The 17,417-nt window shown below is 41.3% G+C and overlaps 1 protein-coding gene across 14 annotated transcripts in view; it reads right to left on the bottom strand.

Annotated features, from left to right (window-relative positions):
- KIAA1217 (KIAA1217 ortholog) overlaps positions 1–17,417 on the bottom strand; it is a 370,897-nt gene that overhangs the window by 50,382 nt on the left and 303,098 nt on the right. For 13 of the 14 annotated variants that reach the window (XR_010371767.1, XR_010371766.1, XM_064444796.1 and 10 more), the window contains one exon: positions 2,408–3,240. Coding sequence is in view for 12 of the 14 variants with exons in the window: in XM_064444796.1 (XP_064300866.1) it covers positions 2,408–3,240 (833 nt within the window). In the remaining 2 variants the exon portion in view is untranslated. Of the gene's footprint in view, positions 1–2,407; positions 3,241–10,153; positions 10,175–17,417 lie in introns of those variants that run through there. The other variant, XM_064444803.1, reaches the window with a different exon arrangement.

Below are 17,417 nucleotides of genomic sequence, written 5' to 3'. Positions count from 1 at the left end.
TGAAGGAACAACAGTGCTGAGGTGATGGGTTTGATGCTTGCAGGGTCCTCAACCTGCTCCTGAATGAGTCAGGATGGGAAGTATCTCTTGTCACAGTGGACAAATGCAAAAGACCTCCCTTCCTCAGTATCCCCAAGGCTAACAGATACTCAATCTGCCCTTTTGCTGCTACCCCACACCTGACACCATCTGCATGCAGGCTGACTGAACACACCACCAGTCCCTTTCTGTGGCCTGGTTTTTAGGCTCTTTGCAGTCATCAGCAAGTGGATATTGTACACGATGGAGCAGCATATGCCTCATTTTTACCATGCCTAAGAGAGGATGAATTCAGCCCCATCTCTCCAATCCCAAAATATTCTTTCTCACAGAAGGAAGCCCAACTGTACTGTTTATGGGTAAGAACTGTACAGGATACTTTTCTGCCATTATATATGCCACCTTTCAGGTGTTCTTAACAACCCTGTAAGAATTCAGCCCCTGCTGAAGCAGAGAAAGAGCACCTCAGCCTGGATACTCTTAGTGTTCCTTGTTTAGTTTAGTACAATCTCAACAATGTTTGCTTTCAAAATTTGTGAAATCATTACAAAGCTAAAATAAGGCTTAGAACATTTTGTATCTGTAGAACTCAAACCCAATTCTTAATATTGCGGTGGTTAGAAAACACACCAATTTGCATGAATTGCTTTTGGTATTTAAAATGATTTTTTAAAACATCACATTTTCTCAAGGTTAAAAAACCTGACAACCCATAAGGGCAGCTTTCAGAATGATTCTTTAAGTGCCATGTGGCTGATGCACACCATGCTGAATTTTAAGGTCATGTATTTATTTGGAAGTGTAATTATGCAAATGCTATTTTCATCACTGTAAATATATTCTGGGACCAGGACTAAAACTCCTGTACAAACCCCCCTTAAGGAGTTGTGGAACTATCTGTAAAGTTGTCCTTTATATATTCACAAATACACAGCCTTGTGCCTGTCTGCGTAGCTGAGTGAACAGATGAGTTGCCTAGAGGGCAGAGAGAAAGTCCCACAGACTCTAAAGTTAGTGGTATCCTCCCTTATTTTCCACCCCATAACAAGAACCTTGTAAAATTTTTGAACTGAAAGCTATCTCTAAGATTACATTTGGCAAATACAGTTCAAATTATTTCCTAGTTTTAATAATGGAAGCTTGAAATGAAATTTCAGGTACCTGCATATTTTTCTGGGAAATAAGTAGATAAAAATCAGGTTTCACTGTCACTAGACTGTAACATTCCCAAAGTCATACCCTTGCATCAACATAAATACCAAGCTATAAGCCTGTCATTTTTGTGGATGGCTGATTTTCTTCCATCCTCCATTTTCTCCCCACCAATGGACTTCACAACACATTCTTTTTTTCTGGCCAAGCATGGTCAGAGGCGATTAATTGTTGAGCAAGTTGCTCAGGTGGAAGGGAAGTTTGGGGGCTATATGGAGCTCTGTATCTCCCCAGTGGTTAAGGCAGTCAGCAGTTACCTTTGGCCTCTGTGAGCTCAGCATTTTCCAGCTATTCATTTTCACTTCCCTAAAGAGCTCTATAAAAGTTAACAGCACAAACAATATGCTAGAGATTAGCACAAGTCATACAAATACACAGCAACCAACTGACAGCGTTATGCTTTTTCTCTCCTAGGGCAGGGTCTATGGCAGAAGAAGCCTTCACAGACCTTTGTGTAAATCTGGTCCTTAAAAAGACAGGAGAGATCATTGTCGTCATTGTCAGAGCACAAAAGTTAACAACAGTCAGGTCACCAACTATTTGTGATGCTGGAAAAATCACTGGGAACAGCATTCGTGTTTCAATTTCTTCCCTGGGACAGACTTGCTCTTCTCAGCAGTTTCCCCTCGAGGAACATTATTATAAACAACTGTCCTATTTTTATGCAAATTCATGTTTTACAGGAGATAAGACAGTAATGATAAATTCTTCCCATTTCCTAACACTAGATGAGAAAAACTCCACTCCATAAAGAACCAAAATTGTAATATCAGAGTGTCATTCTTAACGGGGGTGAAATATATTCCCTTATTAGCAGGAACAGAACATAATTTGTTCTTGTAACATGATCTGGTTGTCTGGAAAGAGAAATCCTAGTTAATCATTTTATTTTATTGTATTTTTTCCAATGACTGAAATTTACACAAATGAAAATAACTAGGGATTCATCATGGGTTGACAATACTTTCAGATTAATAACGGGTGGTGTCACATCTCCTCTAAATCACTAACTACCTTGACAGACGGCTAATAAACACTGCAGCCCAGTGCAGCAGCCTCCTGCATATAACATTTTCCCCTGGGTGTTAAACGATGCAAGATGTGCAGATTAGGAATGTTTCTCATTTGCATAAATTAAGCCCCAGCTCTGCCTTACCTTGTCTCCTTGTCCTTGGGCATCACAGGTGACCCATAGCCAAAAGCCTGCTTGTCAACTGGAGAGGGCATCACCTCGGCCATGCCCTGGAGGCCGAGGGCGCTCCGTGCTTTCGCATCCACAAACACTGGTGGTCCCGGCTCCTTTTTGAAGGACTGGCGGCTGGGGGAAGACCTGTCAGGCTGCATGGTGTGTGGGGCAATGTGAGCGCTATGGTGAGAATGAATATCGATCATTCTCATGTCAGCCACCCTGTGGGGTGAGGCAGGAGGCGTTTTAGAGCTGAGAGTGGGCAAGTGGCTCTCCGGGTACTTTCTTGACTTTTGTCTGTACAAGGACTGCTCCAGCATTTCAGGCTGCATAGAGGGGTTGCAGTAAGTGCTTGATGACCTCATGGCACTGCGATGGTAGGCTACAATGTGATCGGGGACATCGAGGGGGTGTCCGGAGTGGGGTGCAGCCACACTCATCCTTCCCTCATGAAACAAGTAGGGGTCACCGTACAGACCTTCATTTCGGATCAGGGCAAGGTTTTTGTTACTCAAGTCCTCATCTGGCTTCACATCCCGTCTCTCCAAAATGGCGCTTGGGCTGGGCGATATCGAGCGCGAGGCTGGCACGCTGGAGAGCCGGTCCCTGGGGATGGTGGCATTGCCTGGCACACCCATGGGCCGGCCCCCACCGTAGGGAATCCTGGATGGAGAGGGAGGCATGGAGTGGGGCACCGGGGTGGAGGGTGGAGAGCTGGGCATCATATGTGAAGGGTGTGTGGCAGATCCGGGGCGGGAAGCACTTGGGCCATCTCGGCCTGTATAAGCAATTTCCCTCTGCATCTGGAAAGAAAAGGAAAAGCATATAAGATATAAAATTACTGAATGAGAAAAAACATAATGTGGGTTGTGACAGCCTTGTCATCTACAGAAAAAAAAAAGGAAAAACCAAACCCTCAAGACCAAATACTTTGTCATCTGCATACGTAAAACATGTTGGGACCTCAGTGCCTAAAGAAAATAACACCTATAAACAGAAACAAAAGGGGCTACATTAAAGGAATATGACAGTTTTAAAAAAGCTTTTACTTACGTAAATACCTTCTTACCCTAATCTGATATTCATAGCTACCAAAGCTGAAATTAGGGGTTTCAGTGCCAGGCATTCTAAGTACATGTAGCCAGGGACAAACTTCAAAAGTTTATTGATCAGACACACAGGCTAGAGTTCACTGGTTCCAAACCAGGAAGGAAATGCTGATGCTCTGGCATCACAAACAGACCCAAAGTCCTTAGACAAGAACAAGAAATATTACAACTAATTGGCCATTTGCTTCAGTGCAGGATTTAGCCTTTTGCTAATAACTTGATGTGGTCTTTATTACACAAAGGATACACAAAGTGTAGAACACCACTGTAAGACACTCAGGTTGCATGAATACAGCCCCTATAAAACATGTGCCGTGGGTTTCTTTCACTGCAACCAAAGATGACAAAGCTTCAGATAGTTTATGAGGAATGCACTCTGAAAGTCACCAAATATTTTATCATAGCTTTCTAAGCAGCAGCAGAAACTGCCAGCAGTAAGGAATGAGCAAGGAAGGAAAAGAAAGGGAAAACTTCCATACCAATGTATTACCATTTTGTTAGCTGAGGCCTTGGCAAAAGAACGCAATGAATACATGGGCTTCTGTGTCTGTAGCATCTCACTCTGTGCAGCAATGACCTCTCTAGATGGTTGAACACTGTCAGTGACAGAAGTGGGAGAAATTCTCCCTCTAGCAAGCATCATGTGCCTGCTCTAGTGCCATTAGGGTAGGGTGGATAAACAGGAAGATGGAAAAGTCAGCTGGGTTCCACCAGCTACGTAAGAAGAAAAATCATAGATTCTAAAATTTGTGTTGGCAACTTCAGCTTCCCTATCACTTACAAGGGACTGTAGAAAGCCAAGTGTCACTGAATTCACCTCATGTTCCTGAAGTTACACAGCATACGCTAATGTGCAGTGGAAATTGCTGATCTGAAATCTTCACCATTTTTCTCCCCTCTCACTCCTTGCTTTGACAATATGACTGGATTAATTACAGTTACAGTGATCCACAGCTGATGAAGCAAGAAATTACATTCTAGTCCTGCCCCACCACAGGTTTTTCCACTGGTAAGAGAATTGTGATGGGATATAAACAATAGCTGTTCTCATCATGGCAGGCTCCGCACTTGGAAATTACAAATGACGTTCCCCAGGGCCATGGATCAAAAGTCTGGAGTATCAGGTATCAGAAAGAAGAAAGGAGATAACCTGATTGTGGCAGCAGCAATAATAAATAAGTGGAACAGAACAAAGCAGTTCGCTGGGATGGGTCATAAATGAGCCAGACAAAAGTCATCCAGCCAAAGGGGAGCATGGGGTAATTTTTTCATTTGCACAGAGAATTACTGTAGTCTGGAATTGAAAATAAAATACAACTAAACAGTATTAATAAAATTATCAGTGGGCATTCAACATAGTTTTCTATCAGCTTGAAGAAACACTGCAACATGCTGAGCTGTATTGTGTGTTCAGACTCTGGACCTGGGCCAGCAGAACAAAAAGACTCCTACTGACTCTGAGCCGCTTTGGGATCATGCCTCCAGGGATAGGCAGCCATAGATGTTTTACACTGAGAGAAGAGCCTGGAGAAAGAAAGTCATCCTTGGTTTCTTCTGTACAAGCTATACCATGCCCTGTTTAGTTGCTTCAGCTAAAGCTACAACAGATGCAATAGTATCTGGCACAGAAACCATAGTCACTTGGGTACGCTGTGTTGCAGTGAGAGAAAAATTCCAGTGTTACCTTGTAGAGAGGAGAAAATTTCCATGGGAAGCTTTCAAAACAACATGTTTAATTTCCCCTAACTTCTGGACTTCATATTCCTGTATATGCTCATTCATTTATCCTAAATCAAAGAATACTGTCAAAATAAAATTCCTATTTTCCACCTTAACATATTGCCATACTTCAAGATGGAAATGAGGAGTTCAAATATGGGACCGAGCTATTGCTCAAAATCCTGTGTCTGAGTACTGACATATATTATGCTATTTACTTTTGCTTTAAAATAGCACTTGGAGTACACAACTTGAATCAAGACCCCGTTGGGCTGAGCTAGGCACAAACGCCTGGGCAGACAACCCCTTCCTGAAAAGTTCACTTTCTATTTTAAGCCATGACTCAGCCCCTGGGTGGAGCATGGATAAGGCGAGAGCAGTCAGAGCAACAGAGTCCAGGGTGCCCAGGGCAGGTGGACAAAGGCGTGTGGGCTGGGCAGGGACATGAGCTTGTGACCAGGAGCCAGGCAGCCTTACCGGCTGGATTACAGTGTCTTATGCCACCTGGTTGATATTCTCTCTCTTTCCACTTTTCTCTCTTCTCCAAAGTCTCCAGATGGTTTGCTAATGGCAACTTCAGCAATGTGAATGATGGTCTGTTCTTGCTTCTCATCTCTACATCTTTTTGTGATATTCAAGGCACACTACCCTCTTTCATGTATACCCCACTTTCTGTGCCATTTTTCTTCTTCCTGCCCTCCACCACAAAACCCTCATTTTGCTCACTGAAAACACGTAATCTAATACGCAGGCTTCCTTGAGCCACAGGTTCTTGGACTTCAGCTGCATGACTCAGGGACAGAAAAGGAGGATATTGGGCTTATCTGGGCCTCTAAATACTAGGTGTTATCACAGCCAATTGCTGGAAGAAGGTATTTTTAGTGCAAGCATAGGATCACATGCTTTTCGACTGCAGCCACGTAATACATTTGCCTGAGGGTGTGGTTTTCTTCAGCACATAGCTCTTCCTTGTTCTTACCGCCCGTAGACTTTGCATCCTCGAAAGAGAAATTTGTTTTGTCAGGCCTTAGGTTACAATATGGCAAATGGCTAGCAACAATTTCTGAGTAAAAGATTTGAGGGGAAAAGACATCACTGAGAATCTTTCGCTTTCAGCAATAAAAAGGATCACACTGTGTTTAAACATCTCCTGTGGAGGTTTTTGGTCAGTCTAACAACACTTAAGTCTATAAGATAAAGATTCAGATTCTTTTTTTTTTAACAGAGCAATGAAGAACCGAAGAGTTTCTTGTTTCTATATACTAAAGAGTGAACATCATATAAACTCAGTTATGTCCTTTAGTTCAGAATTAGTTGGTATACTCAATAACTTGCTGTATTTTGAAAATTACTATATGCAGAAAGACAGCAAACCATTTATCCATCCGCCAAGGGCAAGCTGCTATTCAGTGATTCAACAGCTGGTGATTTCTGCAGTTCAATCCAGTCTGCCTTGTCATCCATCAGCAGGGCTAATACACTGTGCTGATCTTTATTCTAAATTTGTTACAGCTGTCCCATCTTGTAGGTCACTCTTACTGCCTGTCCCACCATGGGCATCTCACAATGAAGAAACCATCCTTACTTCTGTCCCTTCAGTTGCCTTCAGTACATTTGCATCTGTGGCACACACCAGACAGGGCAGGTGGAGCCGTGCCTGCACGCACACCAGGGCAATGCCAGCTATCACTAAGTACTGAGCCTACCACTGATTCATCAAGCACCACATCAACCCTTCGCCTCACCATGCAGCTGGATACCAGAGGTACAGCCTGACTCATGCCATTATCTGCTAACATCTCATAGCAAAACATAGGCAAAGGGAAAAGCAGGCCAGAGTTTCTGACCTGACAGCCCTTCCCATTGCTCTCCCAGGCCTCGTGTACGTTGATAAAGAACACAGCAACTGGCTTTTCCCCAAGGATTTCAGCCTGCCAAAATACCTACATGGAGCATGTTTCCTAGATGGAGCCTATCCATGCACCCTCTCAGAGACACCCTGGAGTTCCCAGCAGACTCCATTAATCACCTCTCAGGCATGCAAAGCTATTACTTTTCTTAGCCTCCTGTTGACGCCCTGCGTTTCTCTGAAGAAACTGTACCTATGCTCCTCAAGCTGGCTCACCCAACAGTAAACAGAGGACACCTGCAAAGAATTTTATCAACAGCTTGGAGAGTCTTTGCTGAAAAAGCTACAGAAATGCAAAGTACTGGTAGAATACTGATAAATTCATCTGCCTGTAAAGAGACCTTTTATGGCAATTGCTCACCAGTAGAAAATAAAAAGTGAAGCAATCCTTCACTTTTCTCATCAGGAAAGACTTAATTAAAGAACCCCAATCCCAACAACAATACAATCCATTAGTTTGTTCTTTCCTTATAAAAATAAACTGTCAGCTTTACTGTATAAGTTGTCCAAAAATCTCAGTTTAATCAGTAGTTGCACTTTATGATGCCACTTTTGTTATGACTGATCTATCATTCAAGTTGGATTTGGACAGCTGAAAGCACAAATCCACTTTTGCAAAAATCTCTCATATACGGTTTTAATATTTCTAAAATAATATTATTTACAATAAGAAATAGTGCAGTTGAAAATTATAGAATTGGTAAACAGTCTGATATTTGTTTTTTTTTTAAGTATCTGTACCATGGCTATCTGTCTGAAGGTAAATCCTTATGCTGTCGGACATCAGTGAGAGGTTGTCACACTTGTCTGTTCTTGCCTTCTTATTGTATGCCTTTTAATTCCTATAAATATCCTCATTCTATTGGGTCATTCCAGAAAAAAACCACAGGCTGGCTGCAGCTGCGGGTTCCTCCAGCTGCCCAATGCCATACTTGAAAACTGCAAACACATTAGCATAATTTTTAGCTTTTTCCGGTCAGGAACTTTCCAATGAAAAATACTTTCAGCAGAAAATGCTAATCCAAGAGAGCTGAAACATTTGGTAAAAACATCAGTAAAGAAAAAAGTTGGAAAAAAACCCACCCAGCAGATTTCAGTCAAACACTGACATTATTTGTTATCAGACATCCCTGGGGTGCTCTAGAGCTTTGACTTTCCAGATTCACAGGCCTGGGTGACTCAGCCAGACTCTGCCCTGGGGTAGGGACCCTAGCTCTTCCATGGTCTCTACAGCACAGAGCGTACTTAGTTTTGGGGTGATTTTCTAGACCAAGCAGTAAGACATGCCAGGGGTTTCAATGTCCATCACTCCTCAGCAGTGCTTCCAGAGTAGAAGTTTATTTGGCAGTTTTGGCTAAGAATGGGCCCCCTGGTGCCCAAAAGAGAGAGTTCATACCATGAAAGAGCTGACCTAGGCTAAGTTGGAGACCTGGCCTCAGCTGAGTCTAGCCCCACAGTACAAGGCACTAGGAGCTGCCAGGGTTCACAATTGTTTTTCATTATGGGAACCACATGCTGGTAAAATAAAACTGATTTCAAATGTTCAGCCTTCCCATGAATGGGGAACTCCAAGACCCAGCTAGCTGTTCTTAACATGTCCCACATATTTCCATTGTTTTTTCCTGGATAATTTTCCAGACAAGGAGTTGCATAACACCCTGAGAAATGTCAGCATTTACTGTAATTAACTTCCCATTCTTAACATTCATCTAGGTTTCAGTTCTAAGGCTCCTTTTGCACAGTTTTGGTATATGCCCAGCTGTAAAATCTCTGTATTACAGTGAAAGAAGAGTTGAGCTAAAAACTCAGAACACCTATGAAACTGTAATTTTCTGGTTCTAGTGAGTGAGTACATCAGAACAGAATACTTAATTGGACATATATGGATATGGCAAGAAAATCACTGAGTTTTTCTTCTTCCATTTATGCTCTTAATTCTATGGTTTTCCTTTCCCTTGATCAACTACGCTGCAATCAGCCAATATAAGACGTTTCTTAGGATGAGGCTGTGATGATAAGTGATGGTGAATCCACCCAGTCCTCCAGTTTCATGTTTCGTATGTTCATAGACTTTTTTTTGCCAGGCTCAGTCGGCTAGAAGCTGACATGAACAAAATAGGAGAAAGAGAAGATGACACTCACTATCCTAGGAGGTGGAATTTAGAGCATATAAACATGAGCTCCAGAAAGAAGGCATCCTGAGTGAAACTTAGTCAGGTGTCATCACCATACTACTCAATAGCACTGTGACATCCAGTCTCCACACCTTTCTGCCAGTTGTGTGGAAATACACAAAGGATATGGCATAAGCACTATTTCATCCTCAAAAGCAGAATTTTTAGGATACCATATTGTAACTGCCCATTCACTGGCCTGAAGCTCAGCCACAACATCGCTTCCCTTTCTATGCTATAGAGCATCAAACACATTCTTAACATTATTGTCCCTTATTTTATACCTATATCTTTAATGCACACTTGTGCATGAACCCAGCCCCTACAACCATCCAAATGTTTTACCTCAAGGTAGTTTACATGTCTCAGTATGTCCTTTTATATCCCTGACTACATATAAACTTAATTCATACCATATCCCAAAGCTCCCATGGGAAAAACAAAGAATACCTAGTTCACTTCTTACTGAATGTAAAACAGATCCATAAAATTCTAAGCTAACCACAAAACAAATTTAATGGTAGTATCAAAAATAATGTTTGATTGCTTCACCTTGCCTTTAAGTCAATGTGCATGCTGAAGATGGATCATGCAAACAAGCAGAGAGGAGAGTTTCAGACCAAATCCTACACAGTCTGCTCTTTCAGGCATAATTTCTTCAGCTATCCTGATGTTACCCTGACTATTTGTTCTACAATTAAAAACAATAGCACTCTTATTACACTCTTAGACGACATTGTAACCTATGGGCAAATACAACAATCTTTGATAAGATTTTTGCTCTGAAATAATTAAAGCCACTTACTGTTACTTAAGGAAATCACCTGTATGGCTACAGCAGAGAGATGAACATTTGGTTCCACTTCTTCTAATAAAGCACTTTTTGTTTTCAGCCTTGAATCTAAATCCTCAGTCTACAGTATAGTATTTTGTATATCCATGCTTTCTGTGAAAAGGTTTTGCAACAGTAAAAACGTTCCTTGTTCCCTCTGCTCACAGCAGGGGCAGGCCATCTTGCTTTACCCGGTCATCTAAGTAATGCTGCTTCAATAGACTGAAGTACTTTTCCACATGACAAGCCTGCAATTTCTCCTCCCCTTTGAAATTAGTCACTAAATAACCTCCTTGGCATGTCACCCAGTCGCAAACTGTGCAACTCTATGTGATTCAATCGCTCAACCATTTTTTAATGTGAGCCTATAAGATATATAGAAAGAGACTAACATTATGGAATGAAGAACAAGAGAGACTCATAAAGGGGAAAGCCATAAATAAAACAGTGAGTAACCTCCATTTAGGTAAGAGAGTGCATTTCAAAGGCAACAATATGAAACACGTACATATTAATTCCCCAACAGGTGAAGACCTCCAATTATTTAGCAAACCCAGGACATACAATTCTAGAAAAAAAATACAGCAATTATAAACCTTAGAAGCTCTTCACATACTCAGATTGGCAGCGACATTTGGCAGAAGGAAGTGCAAGCTCCTCCCGTGGAGGAGGCTGTCTACTCATTAACCTGGTACCTGAGCCGCCTGGCTAACCTGAACTTTGGGGCACCCATAAATCAATCTCATTATTATCTCTGCAACACACCACACTAGCCATTAAGATTAGGTGGTGGTGTTTGTTTTTTTGTTTTTTTTTTTTTAAAAGGGCACAGTAGAGAAGGCAAATGTAAAGAAAAATTTTGAACAGGAAGGATGCTTCTCTCCCTTCCAACCCCTCATCCCAAAACAACACAGAATATAGAAAATGTCTTCCTAAAAATACAGTATTTACAGTCTAAAAGAGATAGCATTTAAACATTGTAGGGGAAAATCTCATAACACGAGCACTTCCCAGTCCTGCAGTTATCTTCTGGTTTGGGGGGGCTGTTTTTTGCTGTTGGTTTGGGGTTTTTTTTGCTTGTTTTTGTTTTTATGCAAGTAAAAAATTGCATATATTATCATGACTGTCATTCAAAAGAATCAAAATACAACTTAAGCACATGGCCATGAGCTAATATCTCTGTAAAGAACCAGTTATAATGGGACCTTACTGGAGTAACACTTCTGTTTCACAGTACTGCTGTCAGTCTCTCAGCCATTAGTGAGGGAGATGTCATTAATTTCCACTGCAAAAGGGCAATCTGACACAAAGCATTTGAGTAACAGGACAAAGATCAGAGCAGATCTGGTAGCCAAAACTAAAAATCCAGGTGTTCCACCCTATACTACACCCAGCCCAACAGCAGAGAAGTCCTCCAGCTTTGCAGACAGCAGCTGTGTGTTCTGATTTGTAATTTACATTGTAAATTTGTATGCCATTGTTGGTCTTGACCAGAACTTCACAAAATTTGTATGTAGTGTAATACAAACAGTCTTTTCAGAAATGTAAAAAATATTAATTTTGTCTTAAATGTTTAGTTTTCAGTTTCACTGTAAAATATTTTAAAATATTATTTTTTAAAATATTTGCACTAGAACTCTAATAAAGTATTATTACGGCACAGAAACAATGTTAAACCTATTTATTTTTATTTGAAATTTAATCAGTCAAGGCTCGTTTCTTGCAGTATAGGAATAAAGCAGTATTTACCATTGAAGCATCTGGTTTATATTTGGCAGGTTTAACTAACCAGTCAAGCATCCCCTTTTAATGAATGGATGTATATACTTGACCTAGTTAAAAAGCTGCTTACGTCTGCTGACCAACCAGACTCAAAAACATCAAGAGTAAAAAACACAAGCAAATTATCCTAGCCCACTTTTATGCCATACATGCTTTCCAACAGTTGCAGAGCATATTCTTCCATCCACATTCTTCCTTACAGGCTATCAAACCTGCAGTGAGAAATCACATTATTATGCTAATATGCAGGATTAAAAAGACCACTATATTTCACTGCAGTTTCTCTGCAATGAGTTGCAAGCTGGTAGGATGCACATTTGCAATAATTGGACTCTAGCATGATAAAGTATATCTCAGAACATCAGACATACTATAACCAGTCGTCCATACACCTGGCCCTATATGCAAGTGTCTTCAAGTACACCTGATGCATACGAAAAGTTTTTCATGAATCTCCTTTTAATTTTAAAATACATCAGGCATAAATATTGCACAGATACATCATTACCAAAGCTGTAATTTAATTTGTAGGTTCTAACAACGCATACAAACAATTCAAGCATCACTTTCCATTTCAATTGCTTTATCAGAGCCCTCAAGCCTTGTCTAACTTGCCATGTATTATCCCGTGTTTAATTACTTGCCGTATATTTGTTTATAACATACTGTACAGAACAAGAGTTCCTTTTCAGTTTAACCCCCTGTATAAACAAAGGGTATGCCCCTAAGAAGTGCGACACCCTGAGCTTCACTGAGATCAAGCCTGGAAGTTTAGGTTAGCTTATTACTTTAAAATCAACATTAATGTCTATGTTAATGATAGGCCCAAGTTACCACTGAGCTAAATCACCAGTCACCCTACTTTCTTCTATGTTATTAACAATGTTGGTCTGTTGGACCTTTCCATCAATTTGCCCATCACATTAATTTATTTTCTGTTTTTCTTCCCTCATTTTTAAGTGGAAAAAAATGTTAGAGACACAGTTATAAAGCCAGAGAATATTTTGAAGTCTACTGTGTGGTATACACATGTGGCATAGACGTAACGTATTGCTTGACTGCTGATCAAAGTTCTTTCTGTTCCCGATAACAGCACTTTTGGTTCTTATTCCCTTAATACTACTTTCATGGATGGAAATAATTAAGCAGTTAATGCTTGTACCCCTGTAAACAACCATTTCCTTGACAGAAAACAGAGAAACACTTCCAGGCTGGATTGCTTGTCACTAATTCAGGACTTGGTTTCATTCTCAGCACTCTGGAGCAAAGCTTGTGATGGAGTCATTGGGGTTTTGCTTAAATGCAACAAGTTAGTTCAGTCCAGCAGAATCCAAATGGGAAGACAGTTTGCTGATGATGGCTTTAACAGCTGTATTACAAAAGAAGCATTATTTTATCCTGGTTTGGGGGGCTCAGTTTGTTTTTTGGGGGGTTGTTTTGTTTGCCAAGGAAAGTCTCATGCCACCTTACCAGTCCTATAGCCTACCCAGCTTCTAATTCTGATCCAAGAAACCAACACTGTAGGAGGACAATGACCTACGTATGGAGCTGTCTGCAGGATCTCCTAAATCTGCTGCCTCTGATACACAAGATTCTTGAAGGCAGCTGGAGAACCACCATCAGCATCTTTCTTCCCTCTGCTTAGGCAAGCACTATGACAGAAATCTCTGTGTGTTTATTCACCTTCTGCAGTGAAAGGCGAGAGATCGACCCCTAGCTTTGCCTCCAAACATTCAGCAGAGGAAGAAAAAAGTGGTCATGTCCAATCCTGTTCTTAGTCTCAGATGCTTCCCCATGGCAAAAATGGGGGAGCAGAACACAGACCCTCAAGTTGCTGTCCTTCACAAAGGCACTGAGGTGACACACACCCCGGCACCCAGCCAGGCTGTGCTGGTGCCACCCTGCACTCCACACTGCTCTCCATGACCCTGAATAACTTCTTCAGATTGGTGTCAGCTTTCCCACATCAGCGCTCCAGCCCACTGCCCATATTTATACCTACAAGGATGTGTGTGGTGTTTCCCTGAAGACTGAAAATCCTACAGAAGCTCTTTGAATTTGAGAGGCCAAGCTAAACAAACAGGGAAGGAACAGAACAGTTCTGGCTGCCTGACACATACTGGATTTGAGATTATGTACAGTCTACACTGTCTTCTCCTAAACATACGTATTGTTTGTTATTCCCTCCGTTTACTTATTCCAAAGGCATGCAGTGGAACAGATACGCCTTGGGGTAGATGCAAGTACCATAAAGTTCTCATACTTATTCCAAACTCTCTAGTTCTTAAAAAAAAATGCAGACAAACAAACAAAAAGCCCTCCCACACCACAGAACACACAACTACTAGCCAGAATGAACCACTATAAAGGGGACAGGCAGCTCTACAGCTTCACTGCTGGCAAAGAAGCACATGGCAGAACAGCTGGTGCTTGTGTTGTGGAGCAACGTGTACAAGAAGCCTCTGAACCACCGCAGAAGTGGGCATCTCAGCTCCAAAAGAACAGTGCTTCATTGTAACATGTATATTAACATTATGTATACATACATACATGTTTCCATAACAGTAGCGCATTTTTGGCCTATTCTTTGGTAATGGCAGGTCAACATAATCAGGAATTTTAGATTTTTAGGGATTTAAAAAATTAAAGGCAAGCAAGTACAAATGGGAAATCCTGTGCTGGAAACTCTATAAGCCTCTCAAAATTTATTTTAAGAGTACTAGAGCAAATATAGCCAACTCTCACTGGAGTTGCATGGAGAACTTTCTGCAAAACTGAACTATTACGTCAGGTCTGCAGTCTGTCTCTCTACCCTGTAATTTAAACCTCATGCTTCCCCCTCATTTCTGTACTGATTTAAACAAAGACAGTTTCGTAGCTATTGGAAAGTATCGCAGTATGTATTGCAGACATATACGCATTAAGCACCTCTCAAAAGTTAAGACGGCACTATTAGTTGCTCTGTATTGAGGATTTGTCTCCCCTAATGTTGCATTGAAAGACAGTCAGCCAGGCACCCTCCAGAGTCAGCTCACTCCCTCTGCGGCTGGGTGGGACAAGCTGCCCTTTGGTGTTCCCACCCATCACCACTGACTGCAGTGGGCGGCAATTTTTACCCTAAGCTTATAAGGATTAGACCTTTTCCCTAATTCTCTATAGTGAGCCTGCCCACATGTCTTTTCATTTAGCTCACTCTGCTCTGTTTTTCATCCTTTTTTTCCTTTTTTTTCTTCTTTAAAAGTCAAGCTGAGATACTATAACTAGAAGGGGTAACGGCAGCTTCATTGCAGCTGCTGCTTGCTAGTCCATGCAATGGACTTTGCTGTGATCCACCTTGGTGGATCCAACCTAGCCTGGGGTTCCCATTTGATTGAGCTAAGAATTAAGTGTCTCTGGCCTGAAGCTGGTAATAAACATTATTTATTTAACAACAGACCAATATAGAAGCACCTCCACTTTTCATTCTCCCCTTCCTCTGTCCTACCGTTAGCACGTTTACTTATGCCTAAACTTTTTAAAGGCTAAATGTAGAGGACTGAGTTTGTAGCACGAAATTTTTCCTGCTTAGTCCGTATGTAATGGAGAAAAATTAATAAAAAATAGCAAGAGTCATATGCTGAAAATATTTAACTAATACATAACTCATTAGTTGGACTCAATGAGCTCAAAGGTCTTTTCCAACCTAAATGATTCTATGATTCTGTGACACTAGGAAGAGATGGAATAGATAAAGAGGAATTATATGAGAGGATAATAGGGAATTCTGAGTGTAAAACTACAGAAGAAAGAGGAAAAAAGACAAAACAAAAAGGGAATGAGACAGGGTGAAAGACAGTAATAGGAGTTTGTGAAAGAGCCCAGAGGTGAAAGAGGGTAATATTGGAGATGGAGTGTTAAGAACTGAATAGGGAAACAAGAAAGGGATAGTAAATAGCAAAGAAACAAAAATAAGAGACTTAAGCTAGGAGGTGAGGAACTGATGAGAAAAAGAGGAGTTAAAGAGACTATAAAATATGAAGGAAAATTCAACAAAAAATTCAATGAAAGAATGAGAAAACAGAATGAGAGTGGAAAAACATGAACTAATGCAAAATTTTCTTCAAGGCTAGATTTTGCATTAGTTCTTGTTGTTACAATGCTGTAACTTAGCATAGTAGGTATGGGAGGGAGAGGGAGAGAGGAAGAAAGGAAAGAGAAGAGGGAAGAGAAAGATGAAAATACATCCATCATAAACTTCTTTAGTTTGGGTTAATATTCTGAGGTCTTGTGGGGTTTTTGGCAGGTGTGGTCAGAACATGTGGGTGGTTATTAGGAAAGAAGTGAGCAGAGCACTCTAGGTAAATGCCAGATGGAGCAGGCCGTGAATGCTTGAAGTCATGGGCAAAGAAGCTATGACACTTGCCTTTGCAATCTATTTTGATATTCAAAGCAAAGATACTTGAGATGCACTTCAAAGCTACGAATGGCTTTTGAAACCTAGCACTTAGTTCATACATTACCACTAAAGATGTAGTTAAGGTTCAAAACAGCTTCATCTCCCTCAGACATTGCAGAAAATAACAGCTTTCTACAAGTCAGGCCTTAGTGCAGCATCTCCGAGATGACACGCAGTGGGACTGAACGCTGAGAGATAATGCTGAGGTGGCTGTTGCCCATTGTATTGCCTGGTCATTAGTGGGGGGACAACAGAAATTCTGGTTTGATAAAATCACCACCAAGCTCTGACAAGTGGCGGGAAATGTATGCGTGTGCATGCACTTGTGCATGCAGCCCTTACTTCTCAGAAAACTTTTTCCCACATCAATTCCATTGTGTTATCAAGCCCCTGACCACACAGACTTATGACCCCAAGCATACCTGCATATCAAGAGCTCTCTGGCCATCATAATGTCCAATGGCCCTTCCCATTCCTAGACCACCTTTTTTTCATGGGTAAAACAAGACTCCAACAGAATGATAAGGAGAAAGTAATACTACACTTCTTGCCATAAAACGTTGAGCTTACAACGTGCATCAGCTTAAATCTAGCTAGAGGAGCAGGCTGTATATTTGGACTAGCTTGGTTACACTGAACCTGCTGACACTCCCTAGCTGACATTGCCATAGATTAGCTGTCAATGAGACAGTTTTGGCAGCACACTGAGTGAACTCTGCTTGGAAGGGAAGGGAGTACGAGGCCACGTAGAGCCTGATCCAGACCAGTTCCATGAGGGCTTCCAGTCTAGCCATGCTTTAGGCAATCTGAGCAAAACGATGCATGAGATGCAGCACATTTTGCATTGGCCTGACTGAAATCAAGGTGCCTCTGTGTGGAGGTTTATTCCCCCAGCAACATTTCATTGTTTGACCTATCTCCCTGCTAACAGTCTGCATTACTTTATTCCTGATCAGCAAGACAAACATCCGGATCAGCGAACCTAGCAGGCACTCATTTCTGCATATTTACGAGTGTATT

Source organism: Phalacrocorax carbo, chromosome 2, assembly GCF_963921805.1.
Source record: "Phalacrocorax carbo chromosome 2, bPhaCar2.1, whole genome shotgun sequence".
In the NCBI taxonomy this organism is placed as follows: domain Eukaryota; kingdom Metazoa; phylum Chordata; class Aves; order Suliformes; family Phalacrocoracidae; genus Phalacrocorax; species Phalacrocorax carbo.
Note: the sequence above shows the minus strand (reverse complement) of the source record. Positions and strands in the feature narration are given on the sequence as shown.